Genomic DNA, 26,766 nt, shown 5'->3' on the forward strand with positions numbered 1-26,766 from the left:
TGGTCATCAGCCTTTGGCCTCAGCATCCTACTCCCCTCCCACCGTCCCCTGCTTTTGTCTCAGCTCTGCTTGAGCACAGAATTCCAGTGGGGAAACTGCCTTGGACTGGCTTGGGCTCAAGCAAGACTGTCCTCTTAGTGGTTGCATTTGCATCCTGAAAGCAGAAGGCTGGAGGTACGGGGGCAGGTAAGAGAAACTGATTCCGCTTATCTTTCATTGGGAATTAAGTCCTTGTAACAGGTTCTTTTGCCTTTGTGGGAGCCTGAGAATTGTGGCTGCTGCCAGAGTGTTGTTTTGCTCTGGGCATGGGCCCGAGGAGCTGTTTCAGGAGCGTCCTCCGAAAGCTCGCTTCTGTACAGCTCGCTGAAGTGTCTTGCTTGACTTCTACCCTTAAGCTGTAGCAATGCTTCATGGTGCGGAGAACAAGTCAGGAGACCAGGCTGCCCCCAGGGTCCACTGATCCCTTGCCTGGCTGTAAGAGAGCACCGCTGACGTGCTTTGCGCTCTGCTTTTGGGGTGCGTGGGGGCGAGGAAGGCTTCCCTTCTCAAGAGCCCGACTCAGTCTCAAAATGGTTTGAGCTACTTAACATTTGCTGCCCGGCTGGCATGCTGCCAGGGTGCTGCGGGCCGGTCACGCCGCCGTGGGTAGCACGGGTGGGTTCTGTAGGGTGGTTGCTGGAAGACGAGCGGGGTCTGCAAGCTGGTTCGTTGTCCTTCCGTGCAGCCATGAGAAGCAGTGGGATGGAGATGGCCTGCACCGGCTGGAGCCCGGCGTGTCGCAGGGCAGGCGTGGGATGGGGGAGTTTCTCTGCGCTTCCCCAGAGCAGCCTGATACTGAGCTGAATCAGCAATTTGTTTTGTGGCGTTCTATGCTCCTTACAGGGGTGAAGCAGGAAAAAGAGAGCCCTTCCTAATTTTTACATTCTTTCCTGCCAGTAACCCCTTTCAGGCAGTGATGTTGCGGTAATGCTTTTGGGATCCTTCCAGGATGAAAGCAGTTGACATATGGAGTACGTGGCAGTGCTGCGATGGAAAAGGCTGTGCTGAAGGGCTGCGGAGGGAGGAGGAGTGTTTTTCAGCCAAGTGCTGCAGTGAAGAGCTGGCCCAAAACTTCGCAAGGGCTCTTGCCTGTAAGAGACAAGATAGGACGTGTTAGGGGCAGCGCCAGCCTGAGCACTTGATAAATTTTGATTTAAGGCATTAAAGTCCTGTATCTCCTCTAAGCTGGTGGAGTCAGGACTGGAGTAGAAGCAGGGGGGGTCTTTCCCGTTTAATCAGGGCAGGATGAAGATGAGGTGCTCTCCCCAGTCTTGCCCTTTGGGTTTTAAGCATGAGTTGGCAGCACTGCGTGTGACAGCGGGCACCACGGGCTGCCTCTGGACAGAAGCAGGCACTTGTGCTTGCAGGGGCAGACCCACACCCGCTTCAGGCATGCCTGTCCCGGGAGGTGAGCGAAGTGACAGGGCAGGGACGGCAGCCAGCTTGTCCTTTCCACGGTGGGACCGGCAGCCGCAGGCGCCTCGGTGCTGCCGGAGCCAGGAGGACCCGAGCGTGGGTGAGGGGGGCTGGCAGGCAGCGGGGGGGGGGGGTCGCTCTGGTCCTGGCCCTGGCGCTGCGCAGCACAGACGCTTGCCTCGCTTCTTGCTGGCGGATTTTTCCTGTAAGAGGGAAAGGTTCGGAAGAGCAGTGCTTCCTGGAGTACTTTCAATTGTCTGAATAGTTTTCCTTTCTCTTGCCCTCCTGCCCTGGGTGTTGTTTTTGTTTCTGTATTTGGTTGACTCCTCTCCCCTTTTAGATAATTTTTCTTTTTGCCCTTTGTGGTGTTGTATCTATCCTAAACCCTTTGGAAAATAACTGGTTTGTTGTTAGCAGCAGGAGCGGTGGCCATGGCCGCAGCAAGCACGTCTTGTTTTGCATGTTTTCATGCAGAGCTTGTTGCTGTGCTCTTAGCGTGTGCTAGAGAGGGGCCCCGGGGGCTCGGTGTGGCCTCGGTGCCAAATGAGGTCATTAATGCTTTTGCGGAGGAGCCGGAGCCAACATGAAGTCATTGCCCAAGAGCCTGGGGAGGGGGCTGTGAAAGAACCCAGAGGTCTCCTGCATCCCAGGTCAGCCCTGGGGCTGCTCCCATTTTCCTCCCCCCGGTGCTGGCCCACCAGCACTGGCAAGACCGCGGGGAGGTCGCTGGTGCTAAACGCAGCCGGTCTGTAGTTACTGCGGTGGCAGCGAGTACACGGGCAGGCAGAGCCCTACCAGCGTTAGCCACATCTCTGAAAAAGTCCCCCATGGCAGGCGGGTCCTGGGCGGGCTGCCAGCCTTTCCCAGCAGCCGTTTCCCGAGCTGTTGTGGCTGTGTCCATGAGCTCACTCCCATGAGGGGTGTGAGCAAACCCAACGTGGAGCCGTGTCCCGGGCATCTCAACCCACGGCACACGGGACACCTCGCGTGCTGCCTACTCAGCCCCAGGATGGCTCTGAGGTCCGGCCGCCAGCGGTGGTGGGATGTGCGGACCCCCTCCCTGCTTCAGCAAAGTTGGAAAATACAAATTCTCTCTGCCTTGCTGGGAGGTTTGCAGAGACCTGCTTGTGCTGAGCGTGGTTATTAACGTGAGCCTCCGCTCCCCAGGTGCCAGGGACAGTCTGCACTGAGGTGGTGTGGACTTGGGACAGGAATAGTTGTCCCGTACCAGCTGTACCATGCACGCTTATAAAATATACTTTTTAGGGATTAAAGATGCTGAATGAATGAAGGGACCAACTCCTGTGGAGACTTCTTCCTCATCACCTCTCTTGGCTGTGGTGTTTCCTGCATCAGTAACTTAAATAGCATAAAGCCGAGGTGAGTCTGAGCACAGACAGCACCTGGAGGGGACTGAGGGCTTCAGGTGAAGGGAGAAAAAAGAGACCAGGAGAACTAGGAGGATTCCCCCAGGAAGGGGGTAAGGGAATGGTCAAACCCACTTTGTCTAAGTGAAGCCTGGGCCACCTGCCACCAGCCAGGCAAGGCAGTGGGCAGCAGCGGCTCCAGGCACAGGCGCGCCTGGGCATCGTGCTGTAGCCACCTCGGCTGGCTGCTGGGGACAACCCCCGAAGTTCAAGTCATAGGCTTTGGGGCAACCTGGTGAGGGCTGAGCCTGCTGCTTAAACAAGACGGTTCCCAGGGCTCTGGGAAAGCAGAGGTTTCAGCGTGGTGTTTCTAAAAGCGGTGTGTGCTCAGGGGTGCGCTGGTGGTGTCTGTCCACCCTCCTGCTTTATCCTGCAGCTACAGGACAGGAGGACATTGGAGAGGACTGCGGGGCTCCTGTCTGATGTTGGCCGAAACGGGGCTCGTGTGCTGTGCCGGCAGCATGGGGCTTTCTGGGCAGGTGAGCGTGTGTAAGCTCCCTCTTTCTGGTTCCAGGACAATGCGTCTCTTTGTGCTGTGTCTCTTCGGCATCTGGGGTCTAGCTGCCCCGGAGCACTACGTCGTGGAAGACATCTGCACGGCGAAGCCACGCGACATCCCGGTGAATCCCATCTGTATCTATCGCAACCCTGAGAAGAAGCCCCAGGAGGGCGAGGGGCAAGAGCCAGGGAAGAGCAAGCTCCCGGAGGCCACCAACCCCCGGGTCTGGGAGCTGTCGAAGGCCAACTCGCGCTTCGCTGTTGTCTTCTACAAGTACCTGGCTGATTCCAAGGACAATGGGGAAAACATCTTCATGTCGCCCCTGAGCATCTCCACAGCCTTCGCCATGACCAAGCTCGGGGCTTGCGGTAGCACCCTGCAGCAGCTCATGGAGGTGGGTGCCGAGGGTTGGGAAGGCAGCGGAGGGGACAGCGGGTGACCCGTCCGGGTCGGGATGGCTCTGTGGCTTGGGAAGGGAGGCCTCCAGTTAAACAAGCCCCCGGGAAGGACGTGCACAGGCTGCACTTGTCTCTGGATCTGGTTAGATCCCAGCTCTTTCCTCTGATTGCCTATTCGGATCCGGCATTCAGGGTGGATTTCCTGGGTTTGGGAGGTTAGCGTTCGCCTGTCCGGGAGCTGAGGGGAGGGAACGGGAACGGTTTGTTCCTTGCAGGCTGGGCCAGCACGTAGCTGAGCAGGTGGCTAAGCCTTTTCTTAAGCAAAAAGCAGGAAAAGCCGGGATACCAAGTCCCATTGGGAGAGGCTGTTTTTCACATTCCCTTTCTCTCCCTTGGGACAAAATCAGACAGGTGGGACACCCCCCAGTCCAGCTGGCTTCCAGGGCTCTGCCACCCTCTGGGAACGCAGGAACATCAGTTACTGGTTGAGGGCCTCCTTGTAGTACGTGTAAGAGCAGTCTGAGCCAGGACTAGGACAGCAGACTGTCCCAGGCAGGCCAGCCCGTGCGCGGGGACCGTGTCCCACCGGCCGTGGCTCCTGCGCTCGGAGCGGGGAGCCCTGGTCCCACTGGAGGGGTAATCCCGAGTGCTGGCTCTGCCGTGGGACCAGGTAACTCCCTGCCTGTCCAAGCACCTTTCTCAGTGTCAGCCCCGCTTGCCTGCTCCGTGGGGTTTAGTCCTGCCCCTACCTTCCTCGCAGGTGGGACACTTTCTCCCTGCAACGAGGAGGTGTGAATCCAACTGCTCCTTTTGTCCCCACTGCCGCTGTCCTGGCAGATCTTGTCTCTGGAGTAAGTCATGTTGGGGTTTCCTGTTGCATCTCCAAAACCCTCACTCAGGCCTTCCCCCCCGGGCAGCCCTTCCTGCTGGATGGGGACCCTTTTCTCACTGAGCCACCCAGGCTGCGGAGCTGCGCTCCTAATCCGCCCTTTTCCCTCCAAAAGCGCCAGGAACACCAACTTTGCCTGGTAGGAAACTGTGCCAGAGATCCTGGGTGTTTGTGTGGAGCAACGTGCTGTGGGATTTTCTGTGCCATAAGGCCCTGAGGTTAGATAGCGGTAGGCAAAGTGTAACTGTCGTTGTAGCTGGGAGCAAATAAGACCAAACACGCTGTGCTGCAGAAATCAACCCTCAAAACGCTTGCTACGTATTCCCGTTCCCTGCAAAAATAGGTAAGGGGTGCCAGAATTACTCAACGGGCCATGACAATTGCTCCTGGGAAGGAGCAGTCTTTTTGGCACTGTCCCTCACAGGAGGGTTTAGCACAAACCTTGTGAGTCCTTCTGGGAGCTGCTGTCGTGGTCGAACCCCGGCCGGCAGCTCAGCCCCACGCAGCCGCCCGCTCACCCCCCCGCAGTGAGGTGGGGGAGAGGATCGGGAGGGTGAAAGTGGGAAAACTCGTGGGCTGAGGTAGTTTGATAGCTTAAAGCAAAAGCCACACACGCAAGCAAAGCCAAGCCAGGAATTCATCCGTCACTCGCCATGGCAGGCAGGTCTGGCCACCCCCAGGACAGCAGGGATCCAGGACGGCTAACAGTCGCTTGGGAAGACCAACACCATAACTCCAGGTGTCCCCCCCTTCTTTCTTCTTCCCCCAGTTTATACACCGAGCATGATGCCCCATGGTATGGAATATCTCTTTGGCTCAGGTCAGCCGTCCTGGCCGTGTCCCTCCCAGGTTCCCATGCCCCCCCCCAGCCCTCTGGCTGGCAGGGCCTGAGAAACTGAGAAGTCCTTGACTTGGTATAAACACGACCCACAACAACTGAAAACATCGGTCATCAACATTGTTCTCGCGCCACATCCAAAACACAGCCCTGCACCAGCTACTAAGAAGAAAATTAACCCTGTCCCAGCTGGAGCCACGACACCTGCACTGACCTGGGAGCTGCTTCCAGGCCCCAGAGCTTCCATGGCCAGAGCAAAGCTCATCTCCTGCGAGGCTCTGGCCATGGGGCATAGGGGCTGTGAGCACCGTGCACGAGTGATGCTAATTGTAGCAGCACCGGGGGAAGCCCCGTGGTTCGTGCACCCAGCTAGAATCTGTCCCCTGACACCCGAAAACCAAGGTGCGCGTGAGCAGCTCGCCAAGTTCTTAGGCTTCTGCACAACCACCTAAAGGGTCTAGCGAAGTCATGCCCACCTGTGAGCCGGAGATCTGCAAGACCATGTGTCTTGCCCACAGCTGGGGCAGTGGAAGGGGGTGGGGAACAGAGGCAGGGAAAGAGGCAGATCCCGGCAGGGACTGCAGTGAGCAAGAGCTGAGTCTTCCCTCGGGTAAGACGGGCTCGAAGACAGAAGCTGGGACCTGTGAGAGGTGGCGTATGGAGAGCAAGGGAACCAGAGCTAGAAAGAGGAGCAGCCCCTCTGCGTGCCGTGTTTTGGGAGTCCCCAAACTAGGTCTTAGGCTGGTGACGTGTTGCTCTTACGTAGGTTTGGGTTCCCAAATAAACGCGGGGGGTGAAGCTCCGAGGGCCTGCAGGTTTCTTGCGTCTGTGATTTAGGCTGCTGAGCAGAAAGCAAAGGCTGGATCACACTTGCCGTGGGCGCTGGGAGCTGTGGGGACGCAAGGGCCTGCTCATGGATTCCTCCTCACTGTTTGGCTCCTCCAGGTCTTTCAGTTTGACACCATTTCGGAAAAGACATCTGATCAGATCCACTTCTTCTTTGCCAAGCTGAACTGTCGCCTTTACAAGAAAGCCAACAAATCCTCAGAGCTGGTATCAGCCAACCGCCTCTTCGGGGAGAAGTCTTTGGTCTTTAATGAGACTTACCAGAACATCAGCGAAATAGTTTATGGAGCGAAACTCTGGCCCTTGAACTTCAAAGTGAGTTTGAAGTGCTCAGGATTTATCTTTTTTTGTTTGGTTTCGTGTCCACCGCCTCCACTCCGGTCCTCCTGCTTTTGCTGCGTCCCTATCTTTTGCCCACAGGGAGTGCCCTGCTCTGGGGTGTGGGACGTCGGGGAAGGCAGGAGGGAATCTGGGATGCAGCTCCTCCTGTCCCAGCTTGCCTTAACCGCAGTCACTTCCCCACTCCTGACTGCTAAACGCTGCAGCACTACGCTGGGATCGGTGTCCTGTTAATCTGCCTGCTGCAGAAGGGATACAAAGAAGTGTTTTAAACCCTAGACTTAACTTCTTTTGGTCTCATCCTTCAGGAGAAGCCAGAACTTTCCAGGAAGATCATTAATGAGTGGGTGGCTAATAAGACAGAGAGGCGTATTACAGAAGTGATCCCAGAAAAAGGTATTGATGATCTCACTGTCTTGGTCCTGGTGAACACCATTTATTTTAAGGTATGGCTAACAAAACTGGGGGTGCTGCCCACTTCCCTAGGGGAAACACGGCACTCATATTTGTTTTCCCCTTCTCCCTTTTTAGGGGCACTGGAAATCGCAGTTCCCAGCTCCAAACACAAAACTGGATTCATTTCATAAAGCCAACGGTGAGACCTGCAAGGTCCCAGTGATGTACCAAGAGTCCAAATTCAATCACGTGTTCATCCCCCAGGACAAAGTCCAGGTGCTGGAGCTGCCTTACAAAGGGGATGATATCACGATGGTGCTGGTCCTGCCCAATCCTGGGACATCGTTGGTGGAGGTGGAGCGGGACCTGACATCGGAGAAGCTGCAGGACTGGATAGACTCCATGACAGAGGTCTCTCTCTTCGTCTACCTCCCTCGCTTCCGTGTCGAGGACAGCTTCAGTGTCAAAGAGAAGCTAAGAAAAATGGGGCTGGAAGATCTCTTCAGTCCAGAAAGTGCCAGACTCCCAGGTCAGATGTGGGGACAGGGTGGTGCGGGGTGGGGGTGGAGGGTAATCGTTCCTCCACAGGCACCAGGGCACTAAGTGTAGCAGCACATGAGGAACAAGAACACGAAGGTGTTGAGATGTTGCTGCAGTCAGTGATGCGCTCTGTGGTCAAGCCCATCACGGAACGCAGCCCAGCTCCGCGCTGAGGCTGTGGAGTTAAGCAGTCAGCTGCAGTTGGCGGAGGCTATTTTTTGCTCTAGGGCAGACGTGCTTTCTGCTTGAACGCAGGCCATGAAGGATGGAAGGCTGTTCTCTCTTGAGCTGTTGTCTAAAAACCTAGTTAGAACCATCTTTATTTTGTATTTCAGGTATCGTTGCAGAGGGCCGTACAGACCTCTACGTATCCGAGGCTTTCCACAAAGCCTTCCTCGAGGTAACCCTTGGTTTTGTCCCAGCGGCATCTTCCTCTTTGTTTTCAAAACCGTGAAGCGTTGAAGGAAAAAAAAAATAGCTCTGAACCCACGATGTTGGCTTCCTCGGCCTCCTGGGGCCTTGGGGGGAGCGGGGAGCTTGGCACCCGCTGTCTGTGGAGGAGGAGGGCCAGCCCTCGGCGTAATGCCCGTATTTGAATCCCATCTCTTTTGTTTTGGTTGTTAGGTGAACGAAGAAGGCAGTGAGGCATCGGCTGCTATGGCTGTCACAGTCTCCGGCCGTTCCTTCCCCATGAACAGAATCATCTTCAACGCCAACAGGCCCTTCCTGCTTTTCATCCGGGAGGCCGCCCTCAACACCGTCCTCTTCATGGGCAGAATAGCCGATCCTTGCTCCTAGAGGGGCTCTCAGGGCTTCGCTTCTCCCTCCTCCGCCCCCGCACGAGGGGTAGGGCATCGCCACGAAGCCCAGGCTGCTCCTGGGGTGGGTGGTCCTGCTGGCTGGTGCAAGCTGCAGGGGGGCTGCCTCCGGGTGGGCTGTGACCGCTCCTCCTCGCCGTGTCGGGTGAGGGGGCTCCGAGGGCACCTCACCTGCTGCACCCTCCTGCCTTCAAAGGGAAGCTGTATTTTTTTTTTTTTTTTTTTTTTTTTTTTTCTGGCACCCAAACCCGAGTCCAAGGTTGCTGTCCCTCTTATACCCAGCCCTCCTCCCTTTCAGGCCTCAAGCTGTAACTCTGCTCCCCTGGTTCATTAAAAACCTATAGATCTGTACCTAACGAGCTGATCTCTGAATGGGCAGTTTTCACTAAGTCACTTCCCAGACTTAAACTTTCTTTTTTCCACAAACGGGCCCTCCCCAGCGCTCGCCAGCCCCAGCGGGACAACCCCGCGCTGGAGGGCTCGGGGGCAGCAGCCCGGTGGCCGGTGCTGGCTGGGCCAGGAACGCCACCGTCTCCCCGTGCTGCGGGCAGCTGGCGGAGCTGCCCAACGCCAGCGCCCTGCTTGCCGGCAGCCCCGGCGTGTCCGAGCGCTGAGCCACGGCTCGGGGAAAGCCCTGCGCAGCCGAGGCTCCGAATCTGTCCCTTTGGGTAGAAAGATTTAACCTGGCCCTGTGCGAATAGCTGATGCGGTGGGGGTGGCGGTGAACCGTGGCTGTGCCCAGGTAAGGTGACCCAACCCGGTGTACCTGTAACTCGGTTGAAATTCTGTTCCTTCACCTGCAAGTTTACTCCCAGCGCTGAGGTGTCCTGGCCTGCCGCCCTGCCACACGTGTGCTCCCGCCTCTGGGCCACGCAAGGTGGCCGTCCCGCTGCAGGAGCTCTGATGGGGTTGTCCTCAAGACGCTGCAGAACGCCTGGTGAGCTTCTCCTCTAGGATTCCTGCATTGAGGGCAGCTGTTTAAAACAAGGGCAGCGACAGCAGGTGCCTGCCCCCTCAGCAGTCCGTTATGGGAGCGTTGCGTGCAGACAGCTGCTAGAACACCAGTAGATGGCATTGCCCAGCGTGCCATCTGCACCGGATTGTGTAAAACCAGTGACACATGTGCCTTGGGAAGGGCTTCCCCCCAGCAGTGTGGCCACAGCAAGCCAAGCACCAAGGGGCTTCACTTTGATGCACCCAGCTGTGGCAGAGCTGCTGCAAAAAGGCGTCCAGTGGCTCCGTCTGTAGCCCTGCAAGCGGTCAGGGGGTTGGCAGGACCGTCACTCCTGTGCCCCAGCAGGAAGGTCTGAGCCGCGGTGCGTGTGCCGCCAGCAGCGCGTGGTCTGGCCATGGGAGTCACCTCCTGTGCTGTATCACGGGGTGATGGCGTCGGTCCCCTACAGGCTGAAGGGACCCATAAAGCACTTACCCCTTCGTGCTGACGTGCTCGCCTGGGGCGCTCCCTCGGAACGCAGCTGCGTGTAACGCAGGAGCCGGGGCCCTGGGAGAGAAGAGCAGGAGCACTTTGGAAATAGCTAAGAGTTCAGGAAGCTGCTCTTCCTCTCGCTGCCCTACTGTGGCTTTTCTTGCTGGATCCCGTCTTCTGCTGGCAGGATCTGCTCACCGTGCAGCTCCAGAAACATACCAGCTCCTCCTGCAAGCTTTGCCTTTGCCGTTGTGCTCCAGGCTGCGGAGGTGGAGGCTGGTGGAAGAGGAGGGCTGCTGTGGCCGGGCCTGGGTCTCCCTGGCGTGGCACCAGACCAAACTGCTTCCCCTGCCCTCGGCAGCTGGGAAAGCCTCTTGCTGCAACAGGAATTGGCCTGCAGTGAGAGCGTAGTGCTTTCTCCACCTGGTGAGACCTAAAAAGGGCTGAGTCTACGTACTTAGTGAGACAAAGCTCATGAAAAGAGGACAGAAGTCATCTAAGACGCCAGGAAAAGCAGCCTGGCGCTTCCCAGCCTCTCCCACGTCACTAGACGTAGTGCAGCGCGGAGCTGCCTAAAGCAGGGACCAGGCTCTCGCACCCCGATGATGGCAGGTGGGCAGCAAAGAGAAAATTGTTGGATCCCAGCAGTCAGCTACACGACACAGACAAGGATCTGAGTATTAAACCATTTAATTCTCAAACCACTCACATGCATAATGTTCTTTTACACAGTGTTAAAAGAAAGAAGAAAATGCGATTTTTTTTTTAATACAAACAGAATTTCAAGTATACATTTATAGAATTTTCAAAGATTCCTACCCAAGTTGCTAAGTTTTCATTCACATTGTTCTTAAAGCTGTCCAACGAGCGCACTTTTTGCTAAACTGCTTTCAATGCAATTGTACAGTCCCCTCTACCTTGGTTTTATTTCCCCCTTCCCCCACTCTGGTTCTCTTACCACCTTGCCTGTCCCTCCTCCAGCAGCACTGGCCACCCCTGTATGCCACTGGCCACGGGGCCACCAGCCCCTCCAGAGGGCTGCTGCCTGCCCGCTCCGCTGGGAGAGGAAGAGGAAAGCGATGATTGAGGACCAGCTTGGGACCAGCTTCTAAAATCATAGAACAGTCTGATATCCACAAGTTACAGCAGGCTTACACTTCAACCTACTGCAGACTAGTGTGAACACTGACTTTGTTTTTTTTCTTCTTGAAATAAGGACTGCGACCAAAAATTTAAAAAAAAAAAAAAAAAAAAAAAAAAAGAAGAATTAGTACAGCAGGAAATCTTAACTGTGAAAGTAAGTCTTTGAGTGTTAGGACACCTGTCCTAAAAAGCATGACTTATAGGTCAACAGTTGAAGGTGACAGCACAACTTTTCTTCCAAATGGTTATTCTTCAAACCAGCTCAGAGCGGAATCAATGTGGGATGCACAAACTTGGATTTAAAAAAAAAAAATAAAAATACTGAACTGACTAGGGCTCCATATCCATGTTATGGAAAAAACCCCACAACCCCAGTAACAACTTTGTTGTGGCTTTGCTCGTGGGACTTAGCTCAGCCCTGTGCAGGCAGACGGCCCATCTGCTGTGTTGCAACTGGGTGTAACTTCTGACCTATTATAAATGGGGTTTAAATATTCTTTACAGGCAAGGATGGGTTTTTCTTGACCGATTACAAAAAGTATTCTAACAGGCCGCTGCATGCCGGCCCTGTTAGTGCTACAGCACGGCTGAGCTGCAACCAGGTTTGCGGTTGCGGTGGGAACTCCTGTCTGTAGTGTGGGCAGGGGCAGCGCCAGGCCGGGAGGGCTGCGGGAGCGGGAGGTAGAGCTGCGGTAGTTTGTGGGCCGCCGATGGCAGCGAGGGTCTGGCAACATCGCTCCCTCCCGGGCTCTGGCTGACAAGAAGCTGCCTGCCTGTACGGCTGTGTCAAAAGCCAGCAACAGCCATACTCATCTTACGATTTAAAGTGCATTTCTTCAGTAAAGGGTTTTTCTTTTTTTCTTTTTTTTTTTTTTCTTTTTTTCTTTTTTTTTTTTTTTAAAAGAGGAACCTATTTAAAGTGCTGTTCTAGTTTGGAAAGGGACTCTTGTTTAGAAAAAAAATGGCACCTTTTCACATGAGAGATCTGCTCTCTGTATGTGTTTGTATATATATATAAATTTGCAGTCAGATCTGCTGACTAATGAACAATATATAAAAGTGTTTTGTATTTTATCTTATTGCTTTTTTTTTTTTTTTTTTTTAAAATGCTGCCTGCTCCTTTGGAGGCAGGAGGGAGGTGGACTCTCCTCTTACCTTCCATCCCACTAATTTCCTGGCGCAGGGAGCGGAGCCGCAGCCTCGCAGCAGCCCTTGGCCCGCGGGACAGTTCACTATTCCACAGAATACACGAAGTACCGAACGCACCCCGCACTGTCCCAACCCCAGGGCAAACCTGCGAGGGTCACAGCAAGAAACTGGCAGCAAAGAGGGACAACAGACCCCAGGCGGCTTCCCCCTGCTCCTGCCAGATGCCATTTTCATAGAGTCACTTTACAGAGCAGACCTGCATTTCTGAAACACAGAGGTAAGGAAAAGAAATCTCTTTTAAGTGAAAGCTTTGCTGATATAGAGTGTGTAGCGTGGTAACCTCAGCACTCTGAGAGAGAGAGGTAGTTACTGTCCTGTGAATCTTCTGCTGCTTAACGCAACTCAGTTTCTGGAGTGATTGCTCAAAAAAAAAAAAAAAAAAAAAAAAAAAAAGGAAAAAAAATCCTGTGCTCTTTCTTAAAAGTTATCCCAGTTAAATCTTTCTGTTGAAGACATACTTGACTATTCCCTCTAAGAGGCTTTTAGTTTTTTAGAAATTGATTGTCAGTTTAGTTCGTTACGAAATCAAATTTGATTAGCAAATTGCTACACAAAGCCGCTGACATTGTGAACTCCCGTCAGGATACCCTTCCGCTGCTCTGCAGGGAAGTGCTCAACCCTCGGTGCCCTGCTTGGGGTCAGCGCCCAGCTGAGCAGGGCTCTCCCTCACACCGCACAGCATTTCACACCGCACAGCATTTCGTGCTCCGAGCAGTTTTAAAGGAAACGTTACAAAGAGCTACCGGTGTCGTATTCACAGTGTTGTCCAGGAAAGGTGGGGGGTGACGCTGTGGGAAGGAGGGGGCAGAGGGCAGATTCAGAGACAAGCAGGGCACAGCTCACGGGATTCAGCTAGTGTTTAAGGGACCAGAGGCTCAGGGGCAGCCCCCATTTGTTCCTTTCCCTTTTCAGCCAAAGGCAGCGCTTCCATTTCTGTGAACTAACCTCGGATACAGTCTCCTCTCGTCCTGCGCTAACCCTCCGGTAAGCGTGGGGCACGAGGCGAGGGCTACGTTACCACAAGAACAGCCAGCCCCATACTGCTGTCTTCCTCTCTGGGCTTCTGAAAGAGCTTGTTCAGAAAAGTCCCTGTTTTGCCACCAAGAAGGATCACGCTCGCAGCAATTTTACATACACAAACACAAAAGAAACATGCATTATTTGAATGACAAAACTCCCTTTTCACTTCAAAAATATTTCTCACAGTCACGTGCCCGGTGACAACGTGGCCCTGCAAGCTGTCACACATCAAGCTTCCTGCCTGGGCAAGCACTTTAGGGGAGCCAAAAGGAATTAGCCATAAGCAAAGGGTATGCCAACATTCTGCTCTCCGTCCCAAATTCACCCGCACTCCGCACGGGCTGCTTCCCCCAACAGCACAACCCTGGCTTGGGAAACCTTCTAACATGTGAGAAAAGTACCTTTGTGCCCCCTGCGACATCGCCATCGGGGAGCCTGCTGGCCCTCGGCCTGTAAACGCACCCACCGATGGCAGCCCGTGCAAACACGCGTCCCCGTGGCTGTACGGGGCAAGCTTAGGCCTGATTCACCTTGACTCTGGCATGAGTGCAGCCGCTCAAAAGCCCCCCGCGGGCAGGGGACAGCCGCAGGGGTGACGGGGCTTCACGCCTCTTGCCAAAATCAAAGGTGTCAGTGGGAGCATCGCACTGCTCACCTCCTCTTAGGGTAACTCCCAGCTGCCGGCCTCCGCCATGAAGCGGCACCTTCCTCCTCCCCGCCAGCCCTCACCTCTTCCAGCCAGGAGTTGTGTTCAGTTACCAACTGACATGCGATGAAGTATTAGATAAAAGCTTCACAGTAATCCACAGAGTTTCCTTAGACACGTAAACCCTAAGAAAGTAACATCCCAGGAGTGCAAGCTCCCGTATCAGACCAATGCCCTAGACACGTAGATGAACAAACAGACCCCGGACAAACCTCTCGGTCTCAAGAAACAGCTTTTAAACCTGACCAAATGGGGAACCACTGAAGCAACATCATCAGGTTAAAACCCATTTTCCAAGAAGTTTCTCAGCCGTAGTTTTGCAATTCCTGCCCCTGCCCCAGACTGAGTAATTTGAATTGCATTTTTCTCTTTTATGCTGCTATTTTTGTGTTATTTTACAACCAGCAGTAAAACGAACCAGTCTAGTCTCGTTTTTCATTTCTAATTCGTTTGACAGTTTCACAGCCAATGGTATTGGGTCTGACTGCAAAGGTAACGGGAAGGTTTAAATAAATGAGCTTCACTGCAATATAAACATAATGAAGACATTTAACCATAGATCTGGGGGGGAGGGGGTTAAGTACATTGACAAAAACTAAATAAAGCTGGAGGCTTAACATAACTGACAGTCTGCAAAACATTAATGCACTGATTTTTTTTTAAAGTACTGCCTTAGATAACTGCAGTAAAATAATAAATCAGAATATGTCAGATTAAATAAGGAACTTACACAGCAGTATTTAAAAGATACCTGAATATGTTTCAAAAGCTTAACTGATACGAACTAGGAAGCCCATTGAAGCTGCCCATTTTTACATGATAATACTAAAAAAAAAAAGGTAACAAAAATACAGCTTGGCATAGTCTAATGGAAACGGGAACCTGGAGGCTGCACTCACGTATGGGGAGCAGCTGGACTTCTCTGTAGACTGTGGCAGAGAAGATACTATTGCATGGGTTCATCATGGACAAATGAAAATATCGCAACTGGAAATGCACTGGCAGGATACAACTCTCTACCCCTTGTTTTGTGTTATGCCGTGGGGCAGTATTTCATAGCCCAGGGGAGGAATGGAGGGTGGGAGGGAGGCCTCTGGGTCCCAGCCTTGCCTCCCCCCTCAGAGCAGGACTAACGTCCAGCAGGGCGCTCAGGGTCTTGCCCCAGCAAGTCTGGCTTATTTCTCAGGATGGAGACTTCACAGCCTCTCTGGACAAACCTGTTCCAATACTGTTTGGCTACAGTCTGAAAAAAAAAATCTTGTAATACCTAACCTGAATCTCCCTTGTATAAGCTTCTGCCTACTGCTGCTCCTCCTTCCACCGTGTGCCTCTGAAGAGCTTGGCTCTGTCTTCTCTGCACCCTCCCCTTGGCTGCTGAGTTTCAATAGAAGAAGTGACATGGGTGAAGGAGAGAGTACTGAAACAAAAGCCAACTTCAGTCTTCAACAGCTTAAATACCTGACAGAAAACCTAACATTCAGAAAATGGCACTTAGAAATCTGTACTGCCCACCTGCCACCCTTCAGCTCCTTCCAGTGGAGTTTCTGAACTCTGCGCAGCGAATTTACCTCCGCTAGGGACTGATTCATCTTCCTTCGGTACCATTTGCGGATCCAGGATGGAAGACACCGGTGATGCTCAGCTCTAATGTTTCTGAACAGGGTACGGGTGTCTTTGCACACCCGTTGCCCAAGGCAGCAGGGTTTCCTGTGCGCTCCCAGACACGTGCACGTTCTAACACTGGCATTTCCCTGCCCGCAGCACCCCCAACGCACTAGACACACACATGCGTCTTCCCAACGACACTTCGCTGTTGTTTCACCTATTCTACCCACCACCTCCAGCTGGTTTCCAGTGCCAACAGCCCCAGCCAGCGCTGCAAACAGATGAGCACTCTTCATATTCCAGGTGTCTCCCTCCTCCCTGCTAAGCCAACCTCCTTTCCTTGCTATTGCTGTTTGCACGTTGCAGATCTCTTCCCTGCTACAACAAATGGCTCAGGCTAAGGAAGAACCAGATGGCGTGTCCCTGGCTATCTAAAAAAACTCTGGCTAACGTAGGCAAACTATCTGCGTGGCTGGAGTGCTGCTGTTTTCAATCACTGCGAGGGCTGAATCCTTTACAGCGCTCAGCAGCACGCAGGGAAAGCGGCTGCAGGGAGCTTTGCCACCACTTCTAAGGTGGGAAAATCAAACCAGCTTTGTAAGGTGTGATGTGGATCACATGCTACATGATGTAAGCCGGTCACCATCACCAGATTAGAATTAACACTATTTTTCTTAATCAAAAGAAGTATTTTGTGGATTATTCTGCTGCTGGAATATAACCAGTAATGTAACAGGTTTCCTAGCAAGAATTACCCTAGACCCTACACGCAGTTTTGTTCTAGCAGATGTGACAGCTTCCCTCTAGCAAAGGTGTCCCTCGCTGACACACAGCAGGTCTTGAGCTCTCTGTCCCCAGGGCTAAAAGGCCTGGGCTCTAGCTGAGGCACAACCCCCACCTCGCTCTGCCTCCCTTCCTGCACCACATGCTCGGCTCGCCCCACTGACGCTGCGTGCAGCAGTAAGGGATGAGCTGGGGGAGCTCGTGCAGGGCTCTGGTACAGCGCAGCCCTGGGGCTCTGCAGCAGCACCGCGCACGGAGCTTAAGGTGAAATGTATCCCCTTCCTCTCCCGACACTCACTGCCAGCTCACCAGAAAACTACTAACCCACAAACTTTACCAGCACAGCTCAGACCACTTTTTAGGAACACTTCCCCATCCCGTTGGTCCCAACGGGTGTCCGTTCACCGGGGGATCTCTGGCACGGGGCTCCCAGCACCCCCCAGCGTCACCCATACACCCTCCCAGCTGCCTAACATGATGCTGCACAACTCCCCCTCCACCCCACCGATGGCACTGACATACCTGGTGTGGTTCTCAATGGAAACCCGGAATAAGAACACAGGTTCAATTGCTACGACTTTTCCTTGCCCAGATTCTGAAATGGCCCATCTGACCCTGCAGAAAAACAAGGAACTGAATACATGTTAACAGCCAAAGCCCCCAGCCTGCTCCACCACCCTGCCGAACGCAGGTTTAACTCCTCATTCACAAAAGCTTTTGACAAGTTCAACTTTTTGGTTCTGAAGGTGCACAGCTGCCCTCCTAACCCCCCCCCACGGGCTCCCATCAGACAGCCTCAATGCTGACTGCGTTCCTGAGGCTGAAGGCAGCAGAGCCTGTTGTTCACTCCTGAAGCAGAGAGCTGAGGCACTCATGCAATGGGAAACGATGGGGAAAATCTTTGAAGAAAAGCCCATCTGCACCTCTAACCTCAAAGACTCCTGCAAGCAGACACCAGTGCCCAGCGACTTGAGTCACACCGCGACAGAGACTGGCTCTCCACCGAGACCCTTCCTCATTCCTCCCAGTCTCTACGGCAGCACAAAAACCGCGTTAACAACATCACCTCCTACAGCCACAGCTTTTAAACCTTCTGTGATCTGCAAAGTTCTACTCGATGGTTATTATAGAAACTGTTCTTAGATCACAAACTGATACCAGATAAGAATTCAACTGAACTGAACATAAAAATAATGGGAGGGAGGGGGGAGCTAAGATTTTTCAACATTTCCATTAAAAAAATTAAAGCTTTCCAACAAAAAGAAGCATTTTTGGTCCATGTCCCAAAGCCATCGGAATGATTATAGGGAAAGAGAGCTAGCAGCATGCATTCACAACCCCCTCACCCAAAGCTCCAGCTTATGTATCATCACCAACTAGACACCGAGGAGTCACTGGATGCAGCATACTGACACTTAATAATCAACTTGGGAAATTTTTGGTGGAGAAAAAAAAAGTTATTAAAAGTTCTTTGAATAAAAATGACAAAGTCCACGTACAGATCACTGTCTCACTCAAATAACTCTTTTCAGCCAGCACTTGGTCTAAGGTACCTCTCTCCTCCTGAGCCTGCTCTCCCTTCTTCTTTTGCCTGGTTCATCACAGCAACCGCTATTTGACACAGCAGCCAGACAGGATCTGCTGCTGCTCTCAGACCAGTTTCTCCTGTCAGCCACCCTGAGAAGCACCTTTGCACTGAGGTTGCTTACAGGATGCCTCGATCAAAAGGAATTAGATGTGATGGGTGATGTTCCTACAGGCTACTACAGCATGCAGCACAGAAGGGGTCTTGTACTCAACCCACAGTATCTGGTGACTACAATTAGATTAGCTTACAGTCTTTTTATATTTGCCAGATCTAGTAGCTAAAAATTGTACTGCGTGTGGCTGGCAGAGTGCTTGATGCACCATGAGCTGGGAGTATGCACTAATCCTGCTGGGGAGTATGAAATGAATTTACTTGATCAACAAAAGTAGGTGGACCATCACCGTGCTCAATATAAGGGATGCAGGGAAACCTTCCGCAAAAAGAGACTCTATCCTGCGGGCTGAGCAGAAGAACAAGAGGAAGCAGAGCCGCTGCCAAGCCTGTGGGGGATTGTTAGAAGTGAATCTGTTCTCAGATTCCGGAGAATTCCTTGGAAAGGCAATTACTCCCAGCACAGAAGAATCAGTAAGATCTTATCTTTGAACTCATCTTTTCTGCCCATTGGTGACAGTAGAACATGCATCTCCACAGAAGTCACTAAAACAAACCCCAGTCACCTCTAGACATCAGTAAATAGCAACAGCTGGTTTTCTAAACTATAAATTGGACACTAAATACATCAGTAGCTGTTTTTGTGGCTTCCTCTCTCTTAGCTCCCAGTTGTGCCAGACTACAGTCCCATCTGCTGTTTTCTCCCTTTCTATTTCTAGGCTTGCCAGAACATACTTGTTTTCCTACAAAACCGTTAAGTTTCATGAAAAACACCACAATCTCCAAGCTTTCCTTAGAAGGCCCTGAACCCCGCCTCAAGGGTTGCTTTAACCGCTCTGACAGCACCCACGAGCCAAAGCCCAGGAGCTCCTGGTCTGATGGCAGCTGGACTTCATCTCAGCAAACCCCTCGCAGCTCCAGCCTTTATTGGATACCACAGCAAGAAACAGCAAGCCAAAGGGGACGCGGGCAGACGCAGTGCCAGCACTGAGCAGCCTGTCCCATGTTTTCTATGTGTGTTTACAAAAATTCATCCAAACCCTGCATTTATAAGGAAGGGGCCAGGCAGAGGACCGTACGGAATCACTTTAGATCCCTGTTACAGCATACACAGCAAACCCGCACCTAAGCTCCTGCCTCATTGTCCCTTGCAGGGGATTTCTTTGAGGCATTCTAGTAGGCAAGTCCTAGTGCTTCCTTAAAGTACCCCAATTCAAAGAGGCAGGGCAGAACTGCCAGGTTTTGTGACCAGCAGGCACAGCGAGATGGCAGAGACTCCAAAGTGATTCTGCTGGAGAAGTCCAGCAGCAGAAACACTGCTGAGACGCGTTTTTAATGTGCTTACTGAAACCATCAACTGACCAGCTCCCTGCAGGGTCGTTTGGCGAGGTGGTACCGAGATGCCCTGAGCTGAACACAGCACACCTCAATCCAGACCTGTGAATGGAAGACACCAGAAGCAAACAGCACTACATGACATCACTCTTTTAGCTTAAACTACGCTTTAACCACATGCCTCATCTCCACCAGATGCCCCGCCATACTGCTCTTGCAGCAATTCCTCCCATACCAAGTTACACTGCAGGAGAAAAATAACAACAGCGTTTTCAAACGGTAACCCACACTGCCTCCCCACCGTCAAACTCTACCCAGTAAGTCTTAAATCCTTCTGAGGCTGCAAATCTCTAGGATTCAGCAGCACAAGTTCTTAAGTCTTATTCGTGGTTTTGTCAGCAAAGAGCTTTCAGAGCTCCCATCTATGAAGGTTCCTCCTATTTCCAAGACGCATAATTTCACAAGCTGTAATACTTTGGTTTACATCTGGATTAAAATATAAATTAAATAAGAATAATGCTAAATGAGTTTATACTGAAACACTTTATATATGTATACATATATATGTATATACAGGTATGTGTGTGTGCACTCCCTAATGACAGCTAGAGGAAGCAAAAGTCATTCTCCAAAGGCTTCTACTCTTCCAACTAGCGTGGTCAGCTTATCCATTGCAACAATTCCCTGTGCATAAAAGCTAATGAAGCACTGGAAGGTGGTGCTGGTGAACAGCTGGATCATACAGATGTTCAAGAACAGAAAGATAATAAATTATAAGAAGCAGTAGTAACTTGTTCACAGTTGGGATGAAGGTAATGTTATAGGAAACCTGAATTTTCTACAGTCACGAGGAATAAAAAGTCAAAGGTCACTGAAGATTACAGCTGGATATATGGTAGTTAATCCTAAAAGCAAAGACCAGATCTGACACCAAGAAGCGTTAGAAGCCACATGAAATTCCTCCCAGCAGACTCAACTCTGGTACCATCAGATTCAGCGGGAAGATTTCTGACACCTCCACCAGGACCAGAATTCCCCCTGGGGATGCTTTGATCACTGCCTCCATCTCAGCGACCGACATTTGCACAAGCATGAAGATTCCTTGAAGCCGACTCAATCCTACGTCCAAAAGAAAATGCTCCCAGCCCCTTCCTGAATCTGCTTCTCTTCTATCATTCCTAACATCACATTCAATCTCTCCTAGTCCCAGCCTCTGTGTTTTCCCATGTTTCGCAAAAGAAGGCCTTTCAGCAATAATACCAAGGCAGATGGAAATATTTTAGAGATGGCAGGACTCTTCAGATAATTTTTATAACCCGCCTGAGTGGGTTCCAGGTTAGGAATAACCTAAGTTTCTAGTAAGACTAACTGCAGCAAAACTTTGGTCTGCTGCATTTTATTTAAAAACAAGAAAACAACAAGCCTACTCCGAATCTACTCTATTCCAAAATGTTCTGGCGGATATTAGTTTCAAGCAGCAGCCAGTAGCGTTTGCATAGTTCTAGCTTTTATTTGGTTACAAATATATATATATGTGTACATACATACATACGTATGTATTTTATATTAAAATATCCTTTGAGTGACGATGATTAAAATTAAGATACTTAGCTCCTCTTTAGGACCTTCCACTGAAGACATCGAAGCTCTGAGCATGAATCTCACCCATGATAGGACTAATGCTCATCTCTGAGAATGTCACTATCACTGGAGGAGACCAGGCTGGCCGTCAGCCACAGCTCCATCGGAAGACCCCAGGTGTTCCGACTGCGGTCCTGGCTACAGGCTCAGCTCCCAGGGGAAACCTGGAGCCCAAAATTGGACAAAAATTAGAAGTCTCCTAAATTACAGCTCCTTGGCTTCTCCCATCCCCAAAATATTTCCGGTAGAGAAAGAACGGCATTCGGTGTCACTGATCTCCAGAGTCACCTGGATGCTGGTATGGCTGAATCGGCAGGCACGAATCGAAGAGGAGAATTTTATAAAGTTTAAATACTAAGTTGAAGGGCTGCTAATTTTCGTTAGTTTTAAAGGTGCATCACTCTGTCTACCTCACACGCTACCTTCCACCCAAATAAAATGCACCTTTTCAGCTGTCCTTCTCTTTATACATTAGGTTCTACAGGAGATATGAAGTCAGCAGCAAATAAAAGCTGCTCTTGCAAATACATCATTAAGGTTGAGTCACCCAAAGGCAGCAGCAGGACCCTGCTCGAAGCCCAGCCCGCTTAGAATCATTTACCAAAACAGGCATCACACTTTTAAGTGACATTACTACTGCGCAGAGGCATGGGACAGCCTGCCCTGGAACACAAAGTCACCTAGCTGTCACAAAACAAGAGCAGGACAAGCGAGGAGACCCGTTCTGTCAATTTATTTCAACCTTGATCTCGCAGGGGGCTGCAAGCCTGGCTCTGTGCCCTCCCCCCAGCCGGCCCCGCTATGCTTTTCAGCAAGATCCCAGCTTGTTCCAAATGCAGGTTCAGCTCTGAATCGCTGTCAGTTGGGAACAGTCAGTCACTACCAACATCAGCTGGATTTAAAACGGCAGCAGGGACACAAAGCACTTTCTATTCTGCGTGCCCTTCAGCCACCTGAACTTTTGAAAGTTAAATTATACAGATCACAGCTTGAAAATATTGTAGAGAAGATGTAGGTAAGTCACAGGACTGAACCCGATGGCCGGACAACGTGGGGAGGCCAAGTGAGGGATTGCCCATCTGCAGCAGCTGCTCTGACTCTTACCAGGCTGATATCCCCCGATCTTATTACGTGGCTCTAAGTGTGTTCTCAGCCTCCTGTTATAAATTCACATTTCATAAAGCCTCCTTACTCATCCCTCTCTATCTAGCTGCTGGAAATAAGAAGTACGGTTTGGTTTCACATACTCCCATTGCAAGAGAGCAAAAAGACCTTCTGCTTTTTCCCTTTCCCAGCTTCACGTCAGTCATCCTCCTGAGAGGAAGAGGTTTAGCTTTTCCCGAAAGCAGCAGCACAGTATTAACACAATTCTTGTTATTTTCACAGCTATTCCCAGGGAACCTGGCAGCAGCAGAGAACGGCCACGGCAACCATGCTGCGACTTGGCACCGGGGCTTTCTGCAGGCTCAAGGAGATAACCACAACACTTCACATTTGGAAGGTTTCTCTGCCACAGCAAAGAATTAAGAAATGTGTTCCACCTCCAAGAAAGAAAACTGCAGAAACAGAGTGTGCTCCCCCTCTTGCCCGAGGCAAGCAAACAAACGGGTTAGTAAGCCCTAACTCTGAAGCAGACAGAGAAGTTACATACAGAGGTATTAAAATACAACAGAGTTCTCTTCACATCCTCCTTAAATCACAGTTGAACTCACAGTTTTGGCAGAGGGGAAAAAGCTGCAGCTAGACGTGGAAATGCAGAGCTCTGCCTCAACCCATCACAGAATCATTCGCACTTGGAAAGTTGGCATCTGATTCTCCACAGCTTCGGTGCAACCGTCAAGAGCTCCGGTTTGCCAATGGAGAGGCAACAAAAGATGGTACCGTTCTGTTACGGAAAGCCGCTCCAAGTGGCTACACCACTGCCGGAAAATTCACATGAGGTTTTTCCATACTGTATATGACCTCCAACCCCTTCTTCTCGAACCTTGGCCTTATTTGCACTGAGGAAGTCAACCACTGAAAGAAAAGTTTAATAAACTATTCCTTCTGAACTGGTTCCATCTTCTAGTGCAGATGGACCTAAACTGCTTTCAGCGCTGTTCAAGAAAACATTAGAGACACCATGATTCCCACACATACATACACATAAACATCCATTAAATGTACAGAAATAATATTAAAATGATTCCCACTACCATACCTTATACTGACTCTAGCTACAAGCTATAAACTTCACCTCAGCGAGGCCTGGGCAAGAATATTGGCTCTTTTGCATGCAATCAGAAATGATCATTTATACAGTGGCAACCTCTGCACCAAAAAAAAACCCCAAAACAAAACAAAACAGAACATAAAAGAGGAAAAAACAAAATCCTTTCACAAGCTTTGTTTTCAGACTAGCCCAGTACAATATGAAGGACGAATGTCACGGTTTTCACCAGGCCAATTGAAAGTAGTGAATCAGCAAAACGGGACGCACTGCTGGCATCCCTGACTGTCAGGATGCTCCTCCGTTCACAGTATCAATACAGTAAACCAAAAACCTGCTCAAGAAACTCACAGCTATGCCGTATGAATAAAGGCATTTACCATTTTATGTCAGCCCTTCATCGCTGCGTTTTGATGGATCGGTTGCCATCTGTTTCAGAAAAATGTTGCTTGTATAGCAGTTACTGCACCTTCACCCTTCTCTTCACAGCAAGCTTAGCAGGGAAACTTTCCCACTATATTTATATATAATATATGTATATAAATAATTTTATGTTTTTATAGTTCGGTAGTATTCTTTTAAAATTTCTATTTTAAAACACTTAAAAATCTTTTAAGCAACTAAAAGTAACTTTTGATGCTCTCTAGTGTGAACAGCATAGGATTTCAAAGTTTTTAACTTTTTTCTTTTTGATTTTTGGTAACTTCAAAAGCTATGACTAAAGCAGCATACTCTGCACATCTCCGCTCCTCCCCACACCTCGATTGCAACGAAACCTACCTTAGCCACCCTCTTATCTCATCTTCCGTGACTGCTCTCTGGCAACCTTACTGTTTCGGTACAATCCTGCGTGACCTTCGACAGGAAACCCAATGGGGCTGGTCCCTCGGGTGGCCGCTTAGAAAATCATTCACTGTGTGACGATGCACTTGACAGGAGAGGAGGAAGAAGGGACAGAAGGAAAACAGAGGTGAAATATCAGTTTTCCTGTTTGAAATGGTCAATGAAATCGTACTTTGCAGGTGCCCAGCTCAGGACCTGTGAAGGTTCCTCTCTTAGGAGCACATCCCTGTTACACGTGATCCTGGCACCAAGCCCTTCTCTTCCCCACACACATGAAAAAAAACATTAGAGCCACATCTGCTCTTTGAGAGAGAGATGGGAGGAACAGTGAGACCCCACACTTATAAAAGTATATAAAGTGAGGCAAGACTACAAATTCTTCCCTCTTAAAGAGGCAGGAAAATGACCCCGAGTCCCAGTTTACAGGTGGGGAAAGTGAGGGCTGGAGATGCTCTCACGTGCCCAAAATTGTGCAGTTAAGACTGCGGGGCAAGCTTTATTTTCACTCGGTAAGTCGCCTGCCTGCCAAGCCCGTGCTCTAACCGCTCACCCGGCTTTCTTTGCCAAAGCACGATGAAGCGTATTTCTTGCTCAATGTCTCCTTGTTCCTCCCATCACCTTAAGGATCAGAACTTCATCTTTCCTTATTGTACATGTTATACATCCTCAAGAGAACTCCTTCAAGCAAATGTCCTCTCCCAAACCCAATCTGCGCAACCTGTCCTTCATTTTCCCCCTCCATCATGAACAACTCGGCATCAGAACCAGAGAAAACTCTTAAAGTATTGCATATTTTTTAAAGACTTCTTCAAAAGATGTCAAGATATTTGCACTTTTCTACCTGTCCCATGCTTTTCCGTTTATGAAACACGTAAGCACGTGCAAACACCTACAATACACAACGCAGGCATGTCTCTCCGGGTTTGCTAAACTTGCTCTAAACATCAGAGCTGCTTAGAATACAAAAGTTTTAAGTCCATGCAAGGGGACAGAGTTGTGATTGCTCTAGGAACTGTTCACTTTTAAGTTTCCTGAACCTTTACAAGGAAATAAAGTAGGGTTTTCTTTTCTTTTTGCATTTCATTGATAAAAAAGTTATCAAACCAGTTTGTAGAAACACGTTTAAAAGCAACCACCCACGATTGCTCAGCTGGGATGGTAGTATTTCAGTATACCATATTGCTGTTATAAAAGATCAAGTGCGTGTCGAGGGGGGAGTAGGGGTGAAGGACGACTTTGGTAGCCAGCCTCTAACTCCGCAATTCAGCCAGTCCAGAAAAACTCCTAACGCTCGGCAACACCTGAAGCACAACAGTGCACCAGTCAGGGCGTCAAGAGTGCTCTGAACTCTACAGATCAGCAACAGCAAAGGACAACCTCCTTGGAACAACCCCTCCAACCCTTCTCCCAATGCATCAGTGTCTAATGCAAACCTCACAGCTGCTAAATTTCACGTTCAGTAGCCGAAGTGCTTCAAATTTTGCTGACCTCTAGAATACCGCTGTATAGCCGTGCCCGCTTGTAACAAGGGGCATTGAGGCCACACGTCTGGAACGGGCAAGCCAAAAGCCCTAAAATAATAGTTTAAGTAAAAACGTAAAGAGACACACCAAAAATAAGACAGGGATAAATACACTCGGGCAAGGCAGGTTCCACCAGGACAGTCTTTTTGTTTTCTTTAATGTGGCAACTACCTGGGCAAGGGAGAAAGGCAACGGCACCTTGCCCCTGCTCTCCCCTTGAGCTGGACCAGCAGATATGGCGAGGAGCAGCCCCGCACGCTAGGCTCGCTGCATCTGCATGGCTGACGGCCGGCACCGCCGGCAGGACCTAGCTGCTGGGCCAAAACGCTGTCGAGAAATACAAATGACTGCTCGTCCCAGATCACTATGGAACATTAAAAAAATTTAAAATCCTGTCGATCCCTGAATAAGAAGTTGATTGACACAGTTGTTTTGTTTTTCTCCAAGAGGAGGAGGAATAAGGGAGAAAAACTTTAAACACTCTACGTGTGTGTACAGGGGGGGGTGTGAGAGAAAGAGAGAGAAAGAGAGAGAAATTTTTCTATTTTGGCAACATCTTGGGAGCTTCTTTCTGTCCAGTGGTGGCATTGCACTAATTACAGTACCAGCCTGCCAGGTTGGTGCTGACTCTTTAGAGCCAAAAATGGGAAGACGGTCCTTTCTCCCCAGACTCTGCAGCTGTGTTTCAATCTGGCCCTGTCGTGGACACAGATCCCTGTGCCGTCTCCCCCACAGCGACAGCCTCCTCCTGTGGAGGAGATTCCTCCTCTGCCTGCCCCCGAGATGTGACGGTGGTCTCAGGGGAGATGCTGTGAGGCCCCTCCAGAGGCATACAGCCAGGGTGGTTCTTGCGAAAGTGCTGGTTGAGGATGGCCTGGAAAGGGAAGCTTTTGCCACAGACGTGGCAATGAAAGGGCTTGTTGCCTGTGTGCTTGCGGATGTGGTACTCCAGCTGATCCTTGCGGGTGTACTTCTTCCCACACATGCGGCAGACAAAAGGTGTGATGCCCATGTGGAGACGCATGTGCCGGTCCAGGCTGCCTTTCTGGTTGAAGGACTTGGCGCAGTAAATACAAGTGAGCCGTGGGTTGTACCGGAACCAGCGCTCTGAAACCTCCTGCTCCCGGAGATATTCCACGTAACCGCTCACTCCAAGCATGGCCGATTCCTCCCCCTGCG

At 50.8% G+C, this 26,766-nt stretch overlaps 2 protein-coding genes across 6 annotated transcripts in view; one reads left to right on the forward strand and one right to left on the reverse strand.

Moving 5' to 3' along the window:
• Positions 1 to 8,796, forward strand: SERPINC1 (serpin family C member 1). Its single transcript, XM_037403631.1, has 8 exons — positions 1 to 186; positions 2,722 to 2,835; positions 3,397 to 3,775; positions 6,452 to 6,667; positions 7,000 to 7,137; positions 7,223 to 7,616; positions 7,963 to 8,027; positions 8,252 to 8,796. The coding sequence occupies exons 2-8, from the start codon at positions 2,738 to 2,740 to the stop codon at positions 8,423 to 8,425; spliced, it is 1,464 nt and encodes a 487-aa protein (XP_037259528.1). The 5' UTR covers positions 1 to 186; positions 2,722 to 2,737; the 3' UTR covers positions 8,426 to 8,796.
• ZBTB37 (zinc finger and BTB domain containing 37) overlaps positions 8,680 to 26,766 on the reverse strand; it is a 27,259-nt gene continuing 9,172 nt past the window's right edge. For 2 of the 5 annotated variants that reach the window (XM_037403629.1, XM_037403628.1), the window contains one exon: positions 8,680 to 26,761. In XM_037403629.1, the coding sequence (XP_037259526.1) occupies positions 26,273 to 26,761 (489 nt within the window). In that variant the 3' untranslated portion in view covers positions 8,680 to 26,272. The remainder of the gene's footprint in view (positions 26,762 to 26,766) is intronic. The other 3 variants (XR_005106654.1, XR_005106655.1, XR_005106656.1) reach the window with 3 other exon arrangements.

Source organism: Falco rusticolus, chromosome 11, assembly GCF_015220075.1.
Source record: "Falco rusticolus isolate bFalRus1 chromosome 11, bFalRus1.pri, whole genome shotgun sequence".
NCBI classification, from domain to species: Eukaryota; Metazoa; Chordata; class Aves; order Falconiformes; family Falconidae; genus Falco; species Falco rusticolus.